The sequence below is a fragment of the Nyctereutes procyonoides genome, unplaced genomic scaffold (genome assembly GCF_905146905.1).
Source record: "Nyctereutes procyonoides isolate TBG_1078 unplaced genomic scaffold, NYPRO_anot_genome, whole genome shotgun sequence".
NCBI classification, from domain to species: Eukaryota; Metazoa; Chordata; class Mammalia; order Carnivora; family Canidae; genus Nyctereutes; species Nyctereutes procyonoides.
This window is the reverse complement of record NW_026575052.1, coordinates 26,138,037-26,160,446: the sequence shown is the minus strand read 5'-3', so window position 1 is coordinate 26,160,446 and position 22,410 is coordinate 26,138,037. Positions and strand designations below refer to the sequence as shown.

The 22,410-nt window shown below is 43.9% G+C and overlaps 1 protein-coding gene across 1 annotated transcript in view; it reads right to left on the bottom strand.

The window, feature by feature from the left end:
* Positions 1-1,366: 1,366 nt before the first annotated feature.
* The window catches only part of NUP93 (nucleoporin 93), a 109,552-nt gene continuing 88,508 nt past the window's right edge, over positions 1,367-22,410 (bottom strand). The window contains exons 7-22 of the mRNA XM_055332157.1: positions 21,447-21,536; positions 19,762-19,901; positions 15,773-15,905; positions 14,148-14,305; positions 12,812-12,977; positions 12,457-12,550; positions 11,545-11,736; positions 10,807-10,933; positions 10,620-10,692; positions 10,283-10,327; positions 8,480-8,596; positions 7,598-7,716; positions 6,602-6,719; positions 6,071-6,154; positions 4,562-4,690; positions 1,367-1,634 (exon numbers count right to left, since the gene is read on the bottom strand). Of these exons, the coding sequence (XP_055188132.1) occupies positions 1,524-1,634; positions 4,562-4,690; positions 6,071-6,154; positions 6,602-6,719; positions 7,598-7,716; positions 8,480-8,596; positions 10,283-10,327; positions 10,620-10,692; positions 10,807-10,933; positions 11,545-11,736; positions 12,457-12,550; positions 12,812-12,977; positions 14,148-14,305; positions 15,773-15,905; positions 19,762-19,901; positions 21,447-21,536 (1,896 nt within the window). The 3' untranslated portion in view covers positions 1,367-1,523. The remainder of the gene's footprint in view (positions 1,635-4,561; positions 4,691-6,070; positions 6,155-6,601; positions 6,720-7,597; positions 7,717-8,479; positions 8,597-10,282; positions 10,328-10,619; positions 10,693-10,806; positions 10,934-11,544; positions 11,737-12,456; positions 12,551-12,811; positions 12,978-14,147; positions 14,306-15,772; positions 15,906-19,761; positions 19,902-21,446; positions 21,537-22,410) is intronic.

Here is a 22,410-nt window from a genome sequence, read left to right as displayed (position 1 = left end):
TGCTAAGTCCGCTGTGTACTCTTTTTGTAAAGCACTGTTAAGGTGAACTGTGGGACTTGTGTAAAATATAAATCAGCACATATAAACGGTACAGCTTGCTAAATCAAGTCCCCTGCAGGGCTCATCTTCTGAGACTTTCTTAGTGAAGCTCAACTGGAGGTGGGTGCTCCAGGGTGAATAGGTGGGACAGAATGAAGGCAGAGGCAGCCCCTGCCGACCCTCAGGCCACGTCCTTGATGGATCATGGAATCCAACTGACAAACAGCAGATGGTCCCATTATTATTTTGGGGAAGACTGGTGCTTTCCCAAAAGGAAAGTTAACAACTATTTTAACCACCACAGGACAGTGAGGGTATCCATGCCCTGTGGCAAAGAACTTCTAAGAGGAAAAGCACATTTGGAGACTCTGGTATCTTAACATCTTCCTGGGAGAGCTGGCCTCCAAAACAGTTGGTAAAACCAGCATGGCTGACTGCTGCCTGATTTCCGGAAGTTCACTTGGCCCTTTCAGGAACAAACAATCATCCTCATCCTCTCTAGTTTAGTACAGGGCTTCAGGACTGGTGGCAGGAGAAACCGAGCCAATGATGGGGGACAACCTCTGCTCAGGAACCAGGCATTCAGTGCTGATGCCCAGTGGCATCTGGATTCTGTACATCAGCACTCGGAACATGACCCAGGAGCTTGCCTGGCCAGTGGGCCTCATGAGTGGAGCAGCTGGAAAGGTGGGTTGTCCAACAGGAACTAACCACCAGAGAAAGGAAGACTGAGCTTAGAAGTGTTTTGGAGGAGGGGAGTGCACAGGCCCATGCAGGCAATTACAGAGGGAGAAACATAGAGGCCTGCCCTTCCTTACATTCCAGCTGAGGTACCTATAATGTTCCTTTTTAAAAAAGCTATTTTTCTAGGTCTATTTTCATCTCCAGTGGGATTTCAACAGAAGAGCAAACTAATTAATCCTGGAATAGAGCAGATGATTTGGAGGATGGTCTTAGACCATCCAGACCCCAAGGCACGCCCAAGAGAAGAGAGGGGCAAGGCTGAGGGTGGCTTTCACAAATGAAAATGTAAAAAAAAAAAAAAAAAGAAAAAAAAAGAAAGAAAAAAAAAAGAACCGTGGCCCTGCCATATGGAATACTCTATCTAAATAAAAGCAACTCCCAAAGGCTTCATTTCCTTGCTCATTTTGGGTGAATGTTTAATCATTTAAGGTCAACTTTAACCAAATCACAGATGCCTATGTAAGCCTATCATTCTCTGGCCCAAGTACTAGTAAAGACATTTCCTCCCACACAAATAAAAATCTAAAAAAAATTTCAAAGTAAAAAAAAAGAAAAAGAAAAAAAAAAAGAATGTGAAAAGAAATACAAATCAAAGAAATTTATTGGTGCTGACAAAAATACATAATACAAAAAAACAAAACAAAACACAACAGAAACAAACCAGAAACTCCACCCCAGTGGGCCCATGCGCCCAAGGTACTGACAGCGTGCAGTCCCAGAAGCCCCTCAAAGCATCACACTTAATTCATGAGGACCTCCATCTGCACCAGCCTTGCATTGGTGTCCCCAGATGTCCGGTAGGGTATCATCCCAGCAAAGGTGATTAGGGCTCGGGCTTGGCTTCGGAGTTGCTGAGAGAAAGGGAAAGAAGAGAAGAAAACTGTTGAACTTCCAAGTGAGGGCACTATACTGGGAGCAACCACCATCATCTTCCATGTTCTACCCCTTGGTGTCAGGGCCAGATTTTTGGTGGGTGGATGACAGTCTTACCCCCAACTGTCATGCCGCCCCCATGGTGCAGAGTTAGCAAAGCTCATCCACTGGGGCCCAGTCTACTAAGCAAAAAACAGATGAGGTTGCCAGACAAGCTGCCTCGCCTGCCACATGTGATCAGTTCTGACACAGCCCTGTGCTTCAGGCAGCCAACTCTACATCTCTGTCTCTCTCTCTCTCCTGCCTGGTTTCTGTCCACCTGGCTCTGTGGCAATCTGAAGTTCTCAAGCCCCCACAAAGGCAGCCAATCCCATTTCAGCTCTCTTCCTCTCCTGCTTCTTTTCTTCCCTTTTCCTTTCTTTTACTCTTCCCATTTCTTCCCTCCTGACATAAGTGCTGGGCCCTCTTTTCCTAGGCAGTAATATTTATGAAATTCCTAGCTTGTTCTGGGAGGAAAAAAGATTTTAACTCAGGTGATTTCAGTAACAGGAAAACAAAAACAAAAACAAAAATGGGACAACCTTCACAGTGGCTTCCAGGTGATAAATCACTAAATATGGAATAAAGAAACTTACAAGAATAGCTTTAGGTTGCCCTATTTTGAGATGTGTTCGGTGCTTATAGCAGCTAGGAAGGAAACTGTATCTGGAGTAGAAAGGGAGAGTCTACAAACATCTCTTAGACCAGTAACAACTTTTAAGGAAGATCCAAGGGTCACTTACTAGGCTTCCTAAGGACTATTCAAAAAGAAAACTGAAAGCCAATTTTTTTTTTTTTTTACCTGATATGTGAAATAAACTGGCAAGTATATGTCCTAATGACTGTCTAAACCAGAAGAAATTTTTAATTTATGATGAAAATGCCCATTAGATTTTCTTTAAAACTGTATTAAAGTACATGGGTGGGATGCCTGGGTGGCTCAGCAGTTGAGCATCTGCCTTCAGCTCAGGGCGTGATCCTGGAGTACCGGGATCGAGTCCCACTTCGGGCTCCCCACAGGGAGCCTGCTTCTCCCTCTGCCTGTGTCTCTGCCTCTCTCTGTGTGTCTCTTATAAATAAATAACATCTTAAAAAAAAAAAAGTACATGGGCTTTCATGCCTGATTTGAAACTACTTTAAAAGAACTTTCAGGGTGTTCAGGCAAAGGGACTCACTCCTTGGGCAGGTAGTTTTTACATTTAAGTCTCTCCTGGATCTTACTCATCCCTATCTATCATAAAAAAGGAGTAGTGAGTGAGAGAAAGATAGGAGAATGGCTTTATTCGTGATAAAACCTAAGTGCCTTTTAAAAAAAGAGAACTTAAGACACAGAGAATGTGAGTTCAGCTGGTCTTAGAACAGTTCCCTTCAAATGTGGGAAAAGGGCCTGCCAGGCCACTGCTCTACTCTCTGTACAAGCCCTCCTCTGGCCCGTGAGCAGCACACGGAACATCAGAAATGTCCACCACTTCAACACTCGCCTGCCAAGGCCCAGGCACAGTGAGTCCACTGCTGGCATGTCTCCTGACATTTAGCTTCAGGCTCGTGCCTGTCTAAGGGTGCATGGCAGATCAGCAGCTGCCTTGGGGGCACACAAGGATAGGCCCACCACTGAGTGGACCCCTTGGAGCACCACCAGCTACACTGCTGAAGGTGAACATTTTCACCATCGCTCACTAGTCAGCAGTTCGGTTATGACAGTGCCTGCGGGGTCACAGCTAAGAAAGCCCACAAAGGACAGGATTTCAACATTAAGTGGGAAGTTAAGGGAAAGGGACTTTTTAATTGTGTCAAACCCCTTGGCCCTTCTGTCCAATTTACTGGACAACATATGTCGTGCGAGTCCTAGGACTCTATCTACCTGGACTTGGCCTGCCCCACACAATGCTGGAGGGCCCACAGGCAGCAGAAAGGGGCACTGGCTTCATGTCAGATGACTTCGTTTTCAGATATGGCTCCTTCACCTCCACCGAAGGGGCCCACAAAAGGAAACTGCTTCCTGACTCTGGGCCTCCGTTTCCTCAGCTGTCAAATGGGGATAATGATGCCTGCCATAGGTACCTCTCTGGGGTCACTAAGAGCAGAAACAAGGGTTTGCATCAAATTCATGTGTTGACCAAAAGTACTCATGGTTCTGATGAAAGTGCTGAGCAGAGATTCATAAGATAATCTTCCTTTTTTATTTACTTATTTTTTAAAAGATTTTAATTTATTTATTTGAGACAGAGAGCACAAGCAGGGAGGAAGACCAGAGGGAGAGGGAGAAGCAGGGTCCCCACGGAGCAGGGAACCCAATGTGGGGCTCAATCTCAGGACCCTGGGACCATGACCTGAGCCAAAGACAGATGCTTAACAGACTGAGCTCCCCTGACACCCCATAACCTTCCTATTTTAAAATGCATAGGAAATTCCTAGGGAAACATTATGAATTGGTATTGTCTGATTTTTTTTAAAGGTGATTATTTGCATGGGGTGCTTGGTTTGTGCTCAGGTCATGATCTCAGGGTGAGATCAAGGCCTGAGTGAGATCGAGCCCTGTGTCGGGCTCCACAGTACACATGGAGCCTGCTTAAGATTCTCTCTCCTTCTGCCCCTCCCCCCCACCAGAAGCTCACATGTACTCTCTCTCTTAAAAAAAAAAGTGGTATTTGCAGACTTCACATCTGTTTGTTTTAAAGCTTGAGAAGAACGGCCATGCCATTACTGTTGGACTTCTTCTGAGAGACTCCTGACACAGGGTTTACCCAGCTGCTAAGCAGTAAGAAAACAGAGCATCTGGGGCTTGAGCAGGGTCATGAGGTGGCACGGGACGGCAGACCAGAAAGGTGGTTCTCAGCGATGGTTCTGGCCACCGCTGGAATCTTACAGAGTCACGGTCCTCGATGACTCGCTGGGGCCTGGATGCCGAGGATGGACTTGTCCCTTTGAGCCTCTTAAATTGTGTGAACAAGATGTTCATGGTGGCGAGAAGCACTTCTGAGAGGTTGTGCCTGACCTGCACGGAAGAAACACACAAAGTGAGGAGGAGGAACTGGCCTGGGCACACCACAGCTAGGTGGCTACTGGGTCACCAAAAGGAGCCAGTGGCACTGAAACGGCAAGCGTGAGAGCAAAGCCCAGGCTTCCTAGCTGAGGCAGGTCACTCTTCTGCTCCTTTCTTTATGCCATCCCTCCTAAGTGGGGCAGTGGCCCACAGCATGCTGCCATCTGGCCACTATGTACGCAGATCAGCCAGCAGAGTGCCTGCCAACACAAGTCTGGACTTCAGTGTCAGCACGTCAGTTCTCTAGTCCTCAGGAGCCCCTCTATCTTAGTGCTACCAGACTGTCTCCATCAGATGTGCATAGCCCTAGTAGAGTCCTTGGGGCTGTCTACAAGGGACGCCCTGGGCACCACTTTAGTCCCGAACGCAATGAATACATTCCGTGGAAGGCGAGAAACAACAAAAGGGCAAGTGGCTGGGGTAGAACTGACAGCAGATAGGAAGGGCAGGTGGGCAAGGGGCAAGACGTTCTACATTTTGAGTACCACAGCAGGCAGCCTCCCCAGCACATGTGCAGAAGGTGGTCTGCCTTCTTCCTCTAAAACAGAAACATGTTTGCATAAAAGGTATTTGCTTCTGGAGTTTAACAGTTTCAAATGGAAACACTGTTAATGACATTAATGACATCCCAGAAGCAGACAGTGGGACCTGAGTGTCTAGGGTTCCAGAGAAGAGTTTTACCCCAGCTGCATGTGGGAACAAGCAGACAAGTTCTGGGCCAGTCCAGATCAGAGAAACTACAATTTCAGGGGCAGGGGGGTAGGGGAGGGCCTGGGCATGACGATTTTTAAAGTTTTCTTAGTAATCCCAGTGTGCAGCTCAAATGAGTACCCACAAGCTAGATGGTGGCGATGTGCTAGAAACCTTTCAGAGACAGTGGCTCTGGGGGTCATGGGCTCATGATAACTGTGTCTATGGTCAGTGCTCTGCTTCTCAAGACAAAATAGTTCGGAGAAGGGAAGGAAGGAAGTGTATCATGGTGCAGGTTTCATATACTCAAGGGAATTACTTAAAATCAGAGTTAAGCACCAAGACCCTCTAGAACAAGTAGACAATACAAAATTAAAACAGATTTCACAGGATCAACCAGAAATCTGTTCCCCCAAGGAAATGTCAACTAAAGTGACTGTTCTGCATCAGGAATCTGGACAATAATCTGATGGGGATATGTTTACTCAAAGAAAAACCAACCCAAGATACCTGAAATTGGACTCGCCTTAGAAAACTCAGTCTGAGTGGTGTGAGGGCTCTTAATGTTATCAGCTACATTAAAACAAAAGCTTTCAGCAGAAGTGGGGAAAAAATCCATAAGGCAAGAAGAAAAGGACTCACTTCATCACTGAAATTTCTGAAGGCAGCCACTCTCTCTTCCACACTTTCCTGATTCAGGGGCACGAGCTTCAAACGATCAATTATCTGTTTAAAACAAAACCCCACCAGCCCCATATGATACAACCATCACAGGCATTTCATCTCCTTAAACAGACGGTTGGCATCTAACATGTTAAAAATGGCTTCTTAAGAGAAAATGCTGCTCCCTCATATACACAAAGGCTCTGATTCTAATTTGCTAACTTAATTCCTGACCTCATTTTCTGAGACAATTATAAAATTCAGATATTTCAAGTTACTCTGAGAAACCTCCACTTTCAAACTAATGGGGAAAGGAATAGGGGAGAAAAAGAAGAAAAAAAGAGAAACACAGAAATCCCTTTTCAATTCCCAGGATCATGCTTGTCTTCTTCGCTTAACAGGTGAAGAATGTGGTAACACTTCCTTTGTTTTAAATGAATCCCATGATGGGCTTTGAATTTCCAAGGGCTTATATTAACTTGCACTTCAAACATTCCTCTTGAAACTTACATCAAAGGCTCTGTCGATATGACCACTGTGATACTCGTCAAAAAAGGTGATCAAGTCCAACAGAAGATAGAATGTGGAGTCCACAAACTTATTTGCACTGATTCCCTGAGCCCTATACCTGAAAGACAAAAAAGCAGCAAGGGGGGACAGAAATGAATTTCTGTACAAATGTCTAACTTTAAAACATTTGAAAAAAGCCAAAAAGCTCATGAAATCTCTAGATGAGGTGAATTAAGGTGTGGAAAGTAGTTCTTTTTAAATGGCCACGAAGTTGATGGTGGATTTGGTATGTATGACTCCATCTGTAAATATTTTGCATGAAGCACGGTCCTCTAGCCCCAGCTACCATCTCAAGCATCCAAATCTACAGGAAGGGTGAAAGGTTCTGATGGGCCAAAATCCCAGCAGCCACCACTGGAGACCGTTTGCTAAATGGATTATTTGATAAGGAGTGTTCTGTGCTACTCTAGGAATGCATCTCCAACCCAATTTTCTCTGGTTCACGTTTTTAGGAGTATCTGTAGAGGGCACAAAAAGTAATGACTATTGCCTCAGCCTGGGAGTTCCATCAGTTAAAGTCTGATAACTCAGTTATCTCACTGAGGAAGAAAGCCAGATTCTTAAACATTGGCCACTACCACCTTTAAGAATTCCCCCATCCAGCCATCACTAGCTTTGTTCCAAAATGTCTTTGAGACGGTTGCTAACAGTATATTGATGAGTACAATGCCTAGAATTAAACCCAATGTGCAGGATTAGAATGTGAGATACGCTTTCATACCCTTCTTTCTAGCAAAACTCTCAAAGTCTGATAGTATCAAGTATTGGTTATGATGCGGGGAAACAGGAAGTCTCAACAGTGCTACAGGGATGGGGAGTTTCTGGGAAACTACTTGATGTGACTGGTAAAGCTAAAGATGGATTTGGTGGGCACTGGCACCCTGGCAACCTGGTACGGGGCCTCCACAGAGCCTGGGAGCCAGCTCTCAGCCTTACCGTTCAGCAATGGAGAGCGCCATGTTCTTCAGCCTCTCCTTGTTGGACTGCGGTGCACTGATCTGGGGGACGACAGGGCTGAGCAGTCTGTTCATCAGCTCCAGTACCTTGTCAGCATTCTGCTCAATTTTTTTTAAAATTAAGGAAGGACTCAATTAAATAATCAGCAAAAGGCAAAAGGGAAAACCACCAAAAGAAGGAATTTTCTGAGATGATGGATAAAAATGGTTCTGTATCTTGATCTGGATGATGGTTACAGATATATACCTACAGAAAATTCACCAAGCTGTACGCTTAATGTTTGTACATTTACCTACATCTTAATGAGAGCTCAATCAAAACATCTTTAAATTCAAGAAAATGAATTATAAATCTTCTTTTGGCTTACTTTTTTCAGTTTATTAAAAAGAAAAAAAAAGAACATATCTTTTTTGGGCCACACAATAATCAGTAGTCACCATATGTTATGTCGACATACTTATTCTAGTTCTCTCCAAACGCCTTAGCTGTCACTCCCTTCCCTAACACACAGTGCTCACTAGCATGTCTGCGGCTACCAGAAGGGTGAGCACGAAGGCATTTTCACCCAAAGCTTCACCATCAAAATGTGATGGACGCTTATTCTGCTGCCAAGTGAGACTAGAGCTCAGTGCCTGCAGGATATCCTTGCAATATGTTCCTCTTGTTTGGCCAGAAATACCTTGTGGCAGGAATAATTCTGTAAAATGGGAATTTCACCCTGACAGGACCATTAGTTGCCTAAGCACTAGGAGAAAAGGCCTCAGCAGGAGAGTGGTGTAGCAGTGGTGTCATCAAAATGTTTGTGTACTGAATGCCAAAAGGCCGACATCTATTAAGGAGAAAGAAAAGGGTATACTTTACCTTGGCAAGGTCATAGAGCTTTGCTGCTTCTTCAAACAGTCCTTTATTTTCTGCCACAGAAGCAACTTTGTTGATAATAGGCTTTGTGTCACTAGTAAACTTATCTATGACTCCAGGCTGACAAGACAAATTATGAAGGGGGAGGAGAAGAGATGTGCACAGAAATGTTACTTTAAACACAGAGAAGCAGTTGGGATCTGAAAACTACTTTCACTGAAAATGTTTGCCCTGGGCAATGCATATATGTCATCAGCTAGACACTAGCTTTCTTGAAGATGTAAGGTCCTATTAAACATATGAAAGGGACCAAGGAAACGACACATGAAGGAGAGTCAGGGGTGGCACAGAGGAGCCAGCAAATAAAACATCTGTGCTTGTTAATTGTCCAAGATGATCCAAAGGGTAGGAGAAATAGTCCATGATCATACATTTGTTGATGAGTAGGCACCAGGTGGAAAAATCAGGAGGCTCAGAGGAAATATCTGAAAGATTTTGGATTTGCTTTCTAAGACAGATGGCAAAAGAAACTCAGTGCTGAAAAAATACGTGGCAAGGGGTGTCAGGATATTTTTTTTTTTTTTTTAAATCACCATCCACATTCACCAGCAACCAAATGGTCAGGAGTATGTGAGAGGCCATAAGAAGCATGGAAGAGCTAGGGCAGCCAGAGTGACCTCTGTCTGGCTGTTCTGATTCTCCCTCAGCACTGGACCTAGTAGGGGTGACCTGTTCCTGCCACCCCAGGGGCACACAGGAGAAGAGTGAAGGGCATGGGCTCCAGGTCAAGAAGGCCTGGGTCAAATTCCAGTTTCCCTTCTTACTAGTTGTGTGATCCCGAAGAAAATAACCTTTCTTACCTCCATTTCCTCACTTGAAAAACACCTTGTTGGATTATCAATGTGGTGATTGAATTAGAAAACACCTGTACAGCATTCAGCACAGTGCCTGGCAAATGTCACTGCTCAAGAAGCATGGCCACTGTCATCAGTATGGTCATTGGCCTTTCTTCTGAGCTGGAGAGTGTGAGCCCTGTGAGCTCATCTTGAGATTCTGGTTCTAAGCCACCCATATTTTTACCAGTGAGGAAAATGAGTGCCTGAGAGAGGCAGGTGACTTCCCTAAGGCCACATGGAGAATGCCCGAGGGATGTCAGGACTCGTTTCTGACACCTGGGCCTCTGCCCATCTGTAGGCATGTGATGCGGCTCAAGGAATCACCAAGGTTCACAGCCACTGCATCTTCAGGGACAGTGTGACGTTCTGAGCTCTCAGAAACTACCTTCTGAAAGAGGTCAAACATAATGCTAACTTTTCTATCTGGAGAGAGTAGGTGCAGGAAACAACTTCTTTTCTTGCATATTTTTGGAGCCAAGAATGACAGAAAGGTAGCCTTCTCAACTCAAAATATTGCAGGCATGAACAGATGGAGTCCTCTGGACATAATAAAAAAGCTATCTAATCAGGCACCTGGTGGGCTCAGTCAGAAGAGTGTGTGATTCTTCATCTCCGGGTCACTCTTAATTTTGGGCTCATGAGTTTGAGCCCTACATTGCTGGGTGTAGAGATTACCAAAAACCAAACTCATCATAAATTTACATATGTTAAAGAGAAATGTAAATGTGTGTTAAAATAAAGGGCATCAACTGTGGCCTGTGATTTTCATCCTTTGTTTGTTAAACTAAGCCATTTCACTCAGATCTGCATCTTTATCACCTTGAATCCTAAAGTCTTAACTACACTCTTTGGACAGTTTATACATCCCCCACTGCAAACTAACACATCACCAGGGGCACATTTAACTCACCTTTCTACTTCCATCATTCTCTAGTTTGCCAAGAATCATATCGAACTGTGGAGACAAAAAAAGTTTACTCCATTTACTGGACAAGGATATACACAAGCCACGATTCTCTGGAGATGAAGGAGGGCAAGAAAGTAGGGGAGGCAGGAGGAATTTTACATAAACCAGGAAAGCAGTAAGACTGACACAGTATTTTCAGGATCAGAAGCCAAGAAACCAGAGAACTGAAACCTCCCTGGGTTATATCCACCACAGCCATGTTGGAGTGACCAGAAATATCATGTTAGCATGGATATGTGCACTGCAAATCATGGGTGGGAAAGAAGAGGGACTGACATACCTCTCGACTTTCTATCACGAGCTCACTCACACAGCGCAGAAACATGTTTTCTCCTTGACTATCTTTCTCATCCCTGGAAGGGGACAAAAAGCAACACGGTTTCTGGCATGGGCTTGAGGTCTCTAATAGTCCTCAGGATGGCAGGAATCAAAACCAGCTTAAGAAAACGGTCAAAAGTGAGTTTTACCTGAGGAAGTAAAAATACTGGAGCGCCTCTCTCGGGTCTGTAGACTCAAACTTCCGGGTGTAGAGCATGAGGAGCCGCACAAAGTTCAGCCGCCGTACGCAGGGAGGGTCACCAGGTTCATGGCTGACTGCACCATGGGGGACAGGAGTGGTCACAACCACACTGCCCCTCTGACCCAGGAAACCAGGAACTATGAGAGCTGAATCCAAAGACCCAGCAGTATCTACTCCTGCAGCCTGGCCAACATTTGCCAATGTCAACTTCACTACCCTATCCTCAATTTCTTTCCAAGTTGAGTGGAGGAAACAGCATTTTGCAGTAAATTACTAGGATGCTGGTCTCTGAATGAAAAGATGAAGACAACTGACAATTATGGCATGTGCTCTGGGGCAATTCTGCTGCATTGCTAAGGAAACTGCAGGCATTCATTCGCATTTATCTCCTGCCCCTCTTCTGACTCTCCCACCCCAGGCAGGCATGAGCAGAAGGTGGCTGCTGGGGTTTCCAGTGAGGACCCTAATAGGAACATGACTCATGACTCTAGAGACTGCATCTTCTGCTCCACTCTCCAGGCAGTCTGACTGACGGGCCACAGGGCTGGTACTCTACACAGTGCTGTCTACAACGCTCTAAAACAATCCATACCACTTGTCCAAATCCCTGCCAGTGGTAGTTATGTGTCTGCTGCCGCCAGATGGGGAGTGTGTTATGGGGATGCCACTGCTGACAAATACTCACGGAGCTGAGCACTCTGTCCCGAGGATTTTAAAAGCAGCTTCAGCTCAAAGAGCACCAGTGCCACATGGACAGCGTGGCAGCGCAGCCGCTCCATGCGGAAGAGGAAAGCAATGGCAGCCTCGAACTGTGCCGTCAGGAAGAGGACTTGGAAGTACAGGAAGGGCTGCTGGTTCACTGTGAAGTGAGACTCACCTGGGGAACAGGAGACACAGCCGACCATTAGCAGCCGCCCTGACCCCAGGCAGAAGCCCCTGCTGGTGGGATGACACGGTGGGCTGCCATGAGAAGTATGACCTGGCTCTACCACCTCCTCCAGGCCTCATGACACAACTGGCAAGGGGAGTTGGCTGCTTGCACGAGGTGGGAGAGAAATGGAGTTCAAAACCTTAAAATGATATATTAAAAAGGCTGTTTTCCTTTGCCCTGATAAAAGTCACTCAACAAGGAGAGTAACAAAGATTTCAAAGAAGCTTCAGTTCACTCAGATTCATAGGTGTGTGAATTCCACAAATGCTGACTACTTGGTATCTTTTCTTCCCAGAATTCTTCAAGAGGGAGAAGGGGAAGCTTTTTCCCCCTCATCTGTGCTCAGATACAGTATCTTACAATATCCACAAGGAAGTAATAGCCAAGTCCTCTCAATGTCTCTCCCTGAGCAGTTCAATGTCTACCAGAGCAGTTCAAAGAACTAGGGAAAAGAGCTTACTGGATAGTACAGTGTATTAGTTACATACATTGCTGAAGCTCACATGGCCTCTACTTGAATTTGAAATCACTGTTTCATTGTGTTGTGTTTTGAAGATCCAGAGTTCAGTGATGAACTCTTGTGATGAAGGAATTTCCCAGAGGAAAGCTAAGCTGTGACCTTAGGTGGACAAGACAGAGAGGGTGGTTCTGTTCAGGATATCTTACCATAGTCTTCCAACAACTGTTTCTGGAACTGTGAAAGAGTGAGTCTGTCTTGTGGGGAGCTGGTGCCATCATCATCGAAACACACTTGGTTCAACTAAACCCCCAAGAGAAACACACGCATTGGTACAAATGACTTCCTGAGCCAGGCATGCAGAGCTGTGGCTGCTGGAGGCTGTGCTAATGGCTGTGGTGACTGGTGAGGAATTACATAACAAACAATGGGGTCAGGAGACAGGAAATCTACTAGCCCTAGCACCCTGCTGGCATTGCACATTAAGCAGGTGCGATCTGTGTGCAGGGCACAAGCAGAGGGAGGGGGCTAATGCTCTGCTGGGGCAAGGGAAGCAGTGCCTGCCTTCAGCCACAGGTAGTCCTCGGTTTTGTCAGCCACTTCACTCTGGTTGTCAGTGATGTCACATCTGCCAATGATACAGTACACAGCCCGCTTGTAGGGGTCTGTATTGTTCCTGAGGGCCCTGCGGTAATGCAGTCGGAGCTTGTTTTCTGTGGCTGGGGACAACCTAAAGACACAAGGGAACAGAAAGATCCACACATATACTAAAGACCCTCAAGGGTACTGGAAAGAACCCCAGGTCCCAACCATGTCACACAGTTATGAAGGCTTCCTTCACAGACACTGTCTGCAAGCATACTGCTCCCCTGGGTACAACCACTTTACTGCAGCTACCAGCACCTGCATCTCTCTGTCTGCTGGTTTCCTCCAGTCGAGGCCTTCAGGGGTAGATCAGAAATGCTGGACAATTAATAATACTCCACCCCACTCCCTAGCAGCCCTCAAGCAGTGATAGACAAGAGTGAGTACTTCCTTTTGTTTCATGTTTCAGCCTCTTGTACATGGAAGATCACCTCCCAAATAAACTACCTGCAGTCATATCCTTGCTTCAGGGTATCCTTCTAGGGGAAGGGAACCCTAAGCCATTAACCCTACTCTAAACTCTAATACAAGCAAGACAGGGGCTTATGGTTTAAGACAATCTCTGGACATGGCATTATTCACACTGCCTTAAAAAAAACTGCCTTGAAAAGTATTCCTAGTACTCCATAAGAGAAAATGGAGTGAGCACCATTTTTTCTTTCAAATACATGTACATATATTTACAGTGAGTTTGAGTGAATATGAACTTAAGTCTAATTACATTAACAAAATCCAGAGGAAAATTAATCCTTAGCAGTTCCTTAATGGAACAGAACTAAAAACAAACAAAACCAAAAAAACTCCTCACTTAGTTTCAATGATTACATTTCAAAATTACGGACTTCTCATTTGAGCTACAAGTGTGTGACAACATATTTTCATATTGGGCCAACTGGAAAAACACCAAATGTTAAATAAAGTGGAATTCAACAGTTTCATTTTATAAAGTATCCTTGATATGCCTGGGATTTACAGAATAAGTCAAATCATGCTCCCAGCCACAGTCCCTCCCACTGGAACAGAAAAATCCCCAAATACAAACACATGTAAGCCTAGATATCAGTGTCAGAGTGGGGCTCTTTTTATGCTCTCAACTACTATTTTAAAGACAGCTCTACTCGCTTTGTAAACTTCATTTTCCCCCCAAGCAGGAACTTATTTTGAGCCATGCACAGGTTAAAAGGGCAATGCCAGTGGGGGCCGCCCTGCTGATTCCATGTGGCTTCTTCTGGATGCACCATCTCATTCACCATACCTTCTGTCCTTGCTGTTCATGTACTCCTGGAACCAGGTTTTAAACTCTCCCAGCTGGTGCTGGGCTCGGTTAACCACCTGTGAAGCAGCAAACAGGTCCCCACAGCGCATGCAGTAATAAATTAATGCCCACACAGGATGGCCTTCCACCTCTCCATCCTAGAAGAGGAAAGATGCTCAAATAAACAGGCAAACAAAGCTAAGTGGTGGATTTCTGATGCACTCACCTCTCCTCACATTAAGTCACTTCAGCTTTACAACAACCCTGTTATATGGGGACCATTAACAGCCTCCTCTTCCCTGTTTTACAAACAAGGAAACTGAGGCACAGGGATGGTAAGTAACTTGTCCAGGTAAGCAGGTAAATGCAGTATGGCTGTAGAGCTTTTCCTTGGGAGCACTACGTGCCCCATGTGACTGACAGCCAACCAGTGGGTTCACCATAGAATCCCAGTAGCCAGTAACTGGGTTTCATGTTCTGTGACAATTCACAGACACACATTCTTATAACCCCTGCGAAGCCAGGGCTAAAGATGTTTACTGAGCAGTAACAGATCATTATTGTACATGGAGCTAGACACCAGTGAGATGAGAAGGTGGCCCTGTTCCTACTCTTCCTATACTAGAGTTTATCTATCCTCAAACTGGTATTGTCATCATCTGCACAGCAGCCTGTGATTACTTTTCTCTCTGCTTCTCCCCAGCTCCTCTAGAGAGGTGGCCCTGAGACTTCCTTGCCTGGTCCCTCAACCCTTCCCCCCACAAGACCCTTTCTAAAACCAGATCTCATTGTGTCACTTCTCTATTTAAAACACCTTTGAGGGGATCCCTGGGTGGCGCAGTGGTTTAGCGCCGGTCTTTGGCCCAGGGCGCGATCCTGGAGACCCGGGATCGAATCCCACATCAGGCTCCCGGTGCATGGAGCCTGCTTCTCCCTCTGCCTGTGTCTCTGCCTCTCTCTCTCTCTCTGTGACTGTCATAAATAAATAAAAAAAAATTAAAAAAAAATAAATAAAACACCTTTGAGCTCTTTACATCCAGAATGCTCAGCCTGGTACTTCAGGCCTTCACCTGCTGGCCTCGTGTTTGCCAAGCCCTACCACACACCCGATCTGCTAGATACTCTTTCCTGCCTCCAAGCATGTATTCATGCTGTTCCCTCTACCTGAAATACCCTTTTCTAAGACCTCTGGCAGCTGAGCCCCTATTCTTTGAGTGCAGCGTGAACTTCACCTCCTTTGCACACGGTATAAAAAAGTGTAAGATAATTCACACTGGACTATGAGCTAAAAACAGTCACATTCTGGGAACTATAACTCCAATCTTCCAGATGTTACAGCCAACAATCTCTCAAGAGTCATCCCCAATTCTGCCTGTCACATCCACATCAAAATCATCAAGAACCCAATGACATCCTCCCCCGGACCTTCCCCGACTCTGAGCTGAGCAGCAACCACCAGCTCAATACTAGCCCTTTGAGGTCCCCCAGTCTCTCCCCTAGCCCCACACTCTGATCTCTTTTCCATATAGCAGTTTGCAGACATTCCCTCATTTTAACTGCAAATTCCTATCTGAGAGAGACTGCTGCAGGCGTGTAACTCATCACACAGAGAAAGATGCCAGTACCTGAAGCCCAGGCAAGGGAGCTGGAAGTTTGATGTTCAAGAAACTTCGAACCAACTGGTAAGTCCCAGGTACCCCACCTAGCTGGGCCTGATGCAAGTTTCCAAAGACAGTCACAAGGGTGTAATTCTTGTAACTGGAAAAATTGAAAAGGAAAAAAAAAGGTTGAAAACACATACACATATCTATATCCACATCCATATCATTAGACTGTGAACTCCATAGGGCAGAGCCTAGACTTCCAACTTCATATGGAAGAGGAAACCGTGCATGCTTAGTCAAACAAACTACATCATTTATTCAGTGGGGAGCACACCATTATAAAGATTTCTCATTGCTATGGATACACAAAAGAATCCCTAGAGGGACATAATTGTGGACTTCCACTGTATTAAGGCCTATTGTGCAGACTGCTTCAGCTCACAGCTGAGTGCTTTGGTGGATTCTTTTTAAACTTTTTATTTTGAAAAATTTCAGACCTACAGAAAATTAAAACAGCCCAATGAATGGTCTTATACCCTTTACCTAGGTTCATCAGTTGTGAACCTTTGTGTACATGTTTTTTCTCGAAGTAGATATGTATACACACACATATACATACATATACATCCACTTTTTTTCTGAACCATTTGAAATCTGCAAAACAAAAAACAAAAAAAAAAAACACAACCAAAAACATCCTTCTGCAAAAATACAGAAATACTTCATCTATCTATAAAGACTGCACTATGCATGTCCAAAGAACTAGGACATTTTCCTATCCAAACTCAACACCATTATGATACCAAGAAACTGAACATTAATATATTGTTATTATCTAAAATATAACCCACGTTCCAATTTTCCAATGTCCTTTACAGCTTGTGTGTCTGCCTTCACTTTCAGGATCCAAGCAAGGAAATAAATGTATGGCACTTAGCTATCATGCCACTTTAGTCCCTTTAATCCAGAGTAACTCTACCACCATTTTTCACAACACTGACTTTTTAGAAAGAATCCAGGCTAGCTGTCTAATAGCATGTCCTGCAAGCTGGACAGTTTCCTCATGATCTGATTTATGTTCAACTTTTTTGCCAAGTATCCCGCACAGCTGATGCTGGTACTACCCATGGAGCCCCACCACAAGGCAGGTAATATTTGGATGATCACCTTGTTAAAAATGTCGTTCACCAGATTTCACTACTGTAAAAGTACTTTTCCCTTTGAAACTGGTAAGTACCCTGTGGGCTAATACTTGGAAGTCATGTGGATATCTTGTTCACTAATAATCTTCTCAATTTGTTTCCATTGGTGCCCTTGCTGAACCAATTATCAAAACTGATGGCTGCCAATGATTTTCTATCATTCCCTCTTCACTTATTTGCTAGTATGCTTCTTAAAACTCTGCAAAAATCCTTAAAATCTGTAGTGTTTTTAAAGTATTTCCATAGTAAGATGAAATGGTTCTAGTTAAAGATATCCAAACATGGGGTTAATATAATAACTTTCTAAATATGTTTCTTATCCAAAGCAAAACAGAATGACTCAAAAAAGTCAGGTGCCCCATATGCACAAAGATAGTCAACACCAGATTAAATAAAATAACAGAATGAGAGAGTGTGAGAGAGAGAGAAACATCTAAAAGTCAATTACAAAAAAATAGACTCAATGGAATGTTACATAAATGATACTGACAAAGAATTTAAAAAGCAAACTATAAAACCACATACTGTACACATTTGGATCATAACTGTAAAAAACAAAAAAATATTCATATATCAAAAACAGGGGAAAAGGAAATTGAAAAGGTACAGGAGCCTCTGGATGTGGTACAGGAGACCTCTTCCCTTTTTGTCAGGTCTTTTGGCATTTCCCCACATTTCTATAATGAGCATGTAGTATTTTTGTAGTGAAAAATAAAAAAAATTCAATTAACAAATATAGTAAGTCCCCCATCAGTGAGAGTATTTAAAAGCAGAGGTTGGAAAAGAGATTAGAGAACTGAGTCCCATAGCAGCCAGGACAAACATGCCCACTACTGTCTCTTTCGGCTTGAATTAAGACAACTCGTGTGCTCAGGCCTAAATTGAAGCAGCTGGAATCCCTTCAGGACTTAAAAAATATGTATCCTGTTTTGATTCTGAAATGTAGCAGGGAACAGATCAACCAACCCTGTATTTTCAGCCTTATATGCAAAAATCATTTACGTCTCTGTTTACTATGTTGTCTATGGATCTGCATCAGCAAGAATACTCTAAGAGTGAGTACAATTGGGGTGCTGGGTGGCTCAGTCAGTTAAGCATCTGACTCTTGGTTTTAGCTCAGGTCATGATCTCAGGGTTGTAGGATCAAGCTCTGCATCAGGCTCCACACACTGCACGGAGTGTGAAGCGTGCTTGGGACTCTCTCTCCTCCCTCTGACCCCCCTCCCCCCACCAACAATCTCTTCTTAAAAAAAAAAAAAAGAAAAGAAAAAGTGAGTATAATTATCCTGAAATAATCCCTTCATCAAAAGATGACAATTCTTAAAAAGCATGCCACCAGGGAGTGACACCACTAGAATGAAAGGACAATAAAGTTACAATAAATATGGACAGGAAACTCCCAAGTAGCTCTAAGTGCTGCCAAAGGAATTAAGGGGGAAATTTTTTTTTAAGACAAATAAATAAATAAAATAAGTGAAATGAAAAGAATAATAAAAGACATGGAATGGTTTACCAGATATAAAACTAAGGAATGCTTAGTACCACTGAAGTCAAGCACCAATGTTAAAGAGTAGGTTTATTAAAGAAAAAACAGTCATGAGCAGTCATATCTAAAGGTTTTTATATATTGTAAAAAAATTTTGACTCTTTTGCTGCATGTAGCAATACTACAATATACGTTAGGATCTTTATGGCTGCAGATCAATATACCCAAAACTTGCATTACAAAAATTTAGCAAAAGCCTAATAAAATACTTTATGAACTTTTTTGTGCCTATGCAAAAAAAGAATAAAGACAAAAAAATTTGGAGTTCTAGATTTTTCTTAACCAGGGAATGTAGGCTAGTGAGCTTATGTCTGATGGTGTTCATCTCATGTATAATGATTGTATAATTATTACAGTATTCAGTATAAAAGTACCTATTCTCTGAGGTACAGAGTCTAAATTACCTCAGTTAATTCACAAAATCTTATGGCTTTCTAACACAGTATTATTTTGTTGATAAAGGGCAACCACACTACATGGGCACTAGCAGCCACATGGGCTCATTGGAAAGAGGTGTAATTGAACAAGTGTATTCAACTCTGCTTTCTCTTTTCGACCTAGCAGACGGGAGCCCAGCACCCTGCCTCTGAAATAAAGAGAGTCTGTTGCACATTTGGGACAACTCCTGCTGGCAAATTCAGAGCTGGAAGGAATGTCTGCAGGGAGGAATGAATGGCACAGGTCCTACCAACGAAGGGGACAATAGTTAGGACACAAGGGCACAACAACAACCCCCTCAGTGACCGAACTCCAGTTAGGGAGGAGGTGGCAAAGCCTCCCAGCACCAACTACAGGCACTAGCAGCTGGGAAGGATCCAGACACATAGGGATTAATGGAATAGAGCCAGAAGGAAAATAAAGGCTCAAGGACTCTTCCTAAGGCTTGAAAATGGTAATATTGCCAGATGTAAAGATTAAAATGCTGAAAGAAGACAAAGCCTAAGGACTCATGGCTAAACCTCACTAGGAAACAGGATAGTGACCTAAGGCAGTGGCCTAATAATCATGATGTCTCCATACTAAGGGACAGAGAGAGGAGAAAGAGAAAATGAAAAGTCTAACAGTGCTCCCACTTGCCATGATTTTTTATTGTTGCAGAAACAGTCCTAGTAAAGAAGTGTTTCTGAAAACAGGATGGGATCTCTCAGCCTTACTCAACCCTGTACTATGGAGCACTTAGACACAGGACTACTGAACACTTGAGAAAACAGCTGACTTCCAGGGATTCTGAAGCCAGCCCCACTGTGCCAGGGCTGCCTTACCTCTGCTCGAGGTATGCCAAGGCCTGCCTGACAAACTCCATGCGCACTTCCACGCTGCTGCGGCTCTTCAGGGCATCAGTTGCTGGTACCAACAACACATCTGTCATTTGTTTTACCATGGTCCACATGTCAGAGATGTTCTGCACATAAATGAGACTGTGCGTGACAATGCTGCAGGGCTAGAGAAATGGTCTGGCTCTTCGTGGCTCTGATCTCAAAGGCAGAGAAGGTAAGGTAGAGGAAGAAGTTTAATGGCTTCTGTCTAAGGCCTTCAGGCTTAAGCTCAGTACAGAAGATGCACCTCTGCCCTGCCAGTTGCTGATGAGCACCCTCCTGCCCCAAGCTGGTTTTCAGATCAATTACTATTCCAGGTCTGACATAACCACCCACATAATTAAGACCACAGAATAGTAAAAGAAACACTGAATCTCAGTGGGTTATCCCTTATGAGAGAGTGAATACATTTATAATTGTCCAAAGCTCTAGGAGTTTAAACTCAAGTAGCTGCATTTCAGTCCTTACAAGGTCATGTGAGTTTCTTAAGGCTTAAAATAAAGAGTTTACCCTAAATAATAAAGGTTTTGTCCTCCCAAAGATTCTCCAAGGGCCACTGCTCTTACCCCATTTTGTGAGTGTCGCAATCTCCCATTTTCCTCCCCACTCATTCCCTTTAAAAGACGCCTCCGTGACAGCCTCCCAGGAAAAGAACAGGCATTCTCTCCTTCGTGTTACCACCACACAGATGGGACTCCCTCTCCCCAGAATCCTTCTAGCTGTAAATCTTCCCTTAAAAATGGATCCCCTGAACACTTTGCAATATTCTAAAGTTAAGAATCCTTGGGAGATAGCACTGATTGGAGAAAAGCAGGTTTACTTTTTCCAAAGGAAGAGAGAAAATCCTGTTCTCACCGTCTCCCTCAGAAATTAAAACTGTAGAAAATCCCCAAATGTGACTCTTTCTAAGTGGTGAGATGGTAGGTGGATTCTTAACTTTCTTCTTTGGATTCATTTGCATTGCCTTATATTTCACTATTTAAAAAAAAAGCTGGATGCATCTTTAAGGACTAAAATCATCATCATCACCATCTGTATATGAGTATTTGCTTCCATTTGCTTCCATCCTGCTCTGGTTTTTCCCATTCCTCCTGGTCATTTACCAATCCACGCATCTACTTTCTTTCCCCTAGGGGGAGAAAACTTGCCATGGGTAAGAACTGAGGAATAGGATTAAGAAATAAAAATGAGGAGTCACAGAGGAAGGGGACCAGCAGCATACAAAGAATGCTTCTAAAGATCACACCTGAGTCAAGTTCTAGGGGCTCCCTGATGTGAAAACATCACCTTTATAATTCAGCTCTTGTAAAAGAGTCCATTAGTCTATCTAAGGAGGAAAACTGGTGAGGGAAGGGTTGAGGCCTGACAGGACTTCAAAGCAATGCAGCTCAAGGAGACCTCCTGTGACCAATAATTGATCCTGGCTGGGCCTTCTGAAGATGCATTAAAAATACATGTATGTGGCATCACCATAAAAAAAAAACCTCAAAGTTATTTAAAATAAAACTCTGAAGGACAGTAACATTTTATTCCACAGGGCAGGGTGCCTCTTGAGCACATTTCTGCCCAGTCAGCAAGCTGCTAATCCCATCTGATGGCACATTTCTCCTTGGGTTAGCTCCGAGCACTACCTTATCATCCAGCTCTGCAACCGAAGCACAGAGTTCCACGAGGTTAGGCTGCAGGTGCCCATTTACAATCTTCTCATTATAGATATAAATCTGAAAAAAAAAGCAAAATAAGTGGCACAATTTTTTTCTCCTCTTCTTTTTAAAACCTCTTGAGGACGTTCTGAAGCCAGCTTCTTCTGCTCAATGGTCAGCAGCAGCTTCAGCCAACCTTTCCTTCTTCAGTGTGGCTGAGCCATCCATCCTGCCTAGAGGGCAAAGCTTCTGGCCAGCTTCCCAGATGTGCCTTTGAAATTTGGGTGGCAGTATCAATACACCAAAGATAACTGCTGCCCCATCTTCCTAACAGCTGAAGAATAGAAAGAGAGTGGTCCTGGTAGAGGAGGGGCACAGGCATTTCTGCACCTCTCTGCCCAGCATACCCTCCGTCCCAGCAAGCAAGGACCAAAGGGAAAGATGGGACAATGGAAAGATTTCCACTGCCGCTTCCCAAGAACCAGAGACAGAATCTGGTAATCCTCCTGGCAAAAGGGCTGAATGGCCCCAAGCCACAGCTGGTGAACTGAGTAAGGAGTGTCAGGCTGCAGCCCTCCACATGGGTTAGAAGAGCCATTGCTGCATTGTCTGGAGTATCCATTTCTCCAGGTAAGAATCCCTGCTCCTTAGGAAAATTTTAAGGAAAGGGAACTATGTGATGTTTTAAGTTATGGAAAAATCACTTATTATTTTGATTTTTATTTTAAAATAGCTAAAGTAAATGATTTATTTAAAATAGCTAAAGTAATGGTAAGTTTTGTCTTACCAAAACACTGAACAAGGTAGTAAGGTTAGACAAATTTGGACCCTGCTGAACCTACTTCCCTCTACTTTATATATCTATCACATAGCCTCCAGGGACGTTACAAAGATGAAATAAAATGGTCTTTAAACTACAAGCTGGTGTTTATTCACTAATGTGCATTTCTTA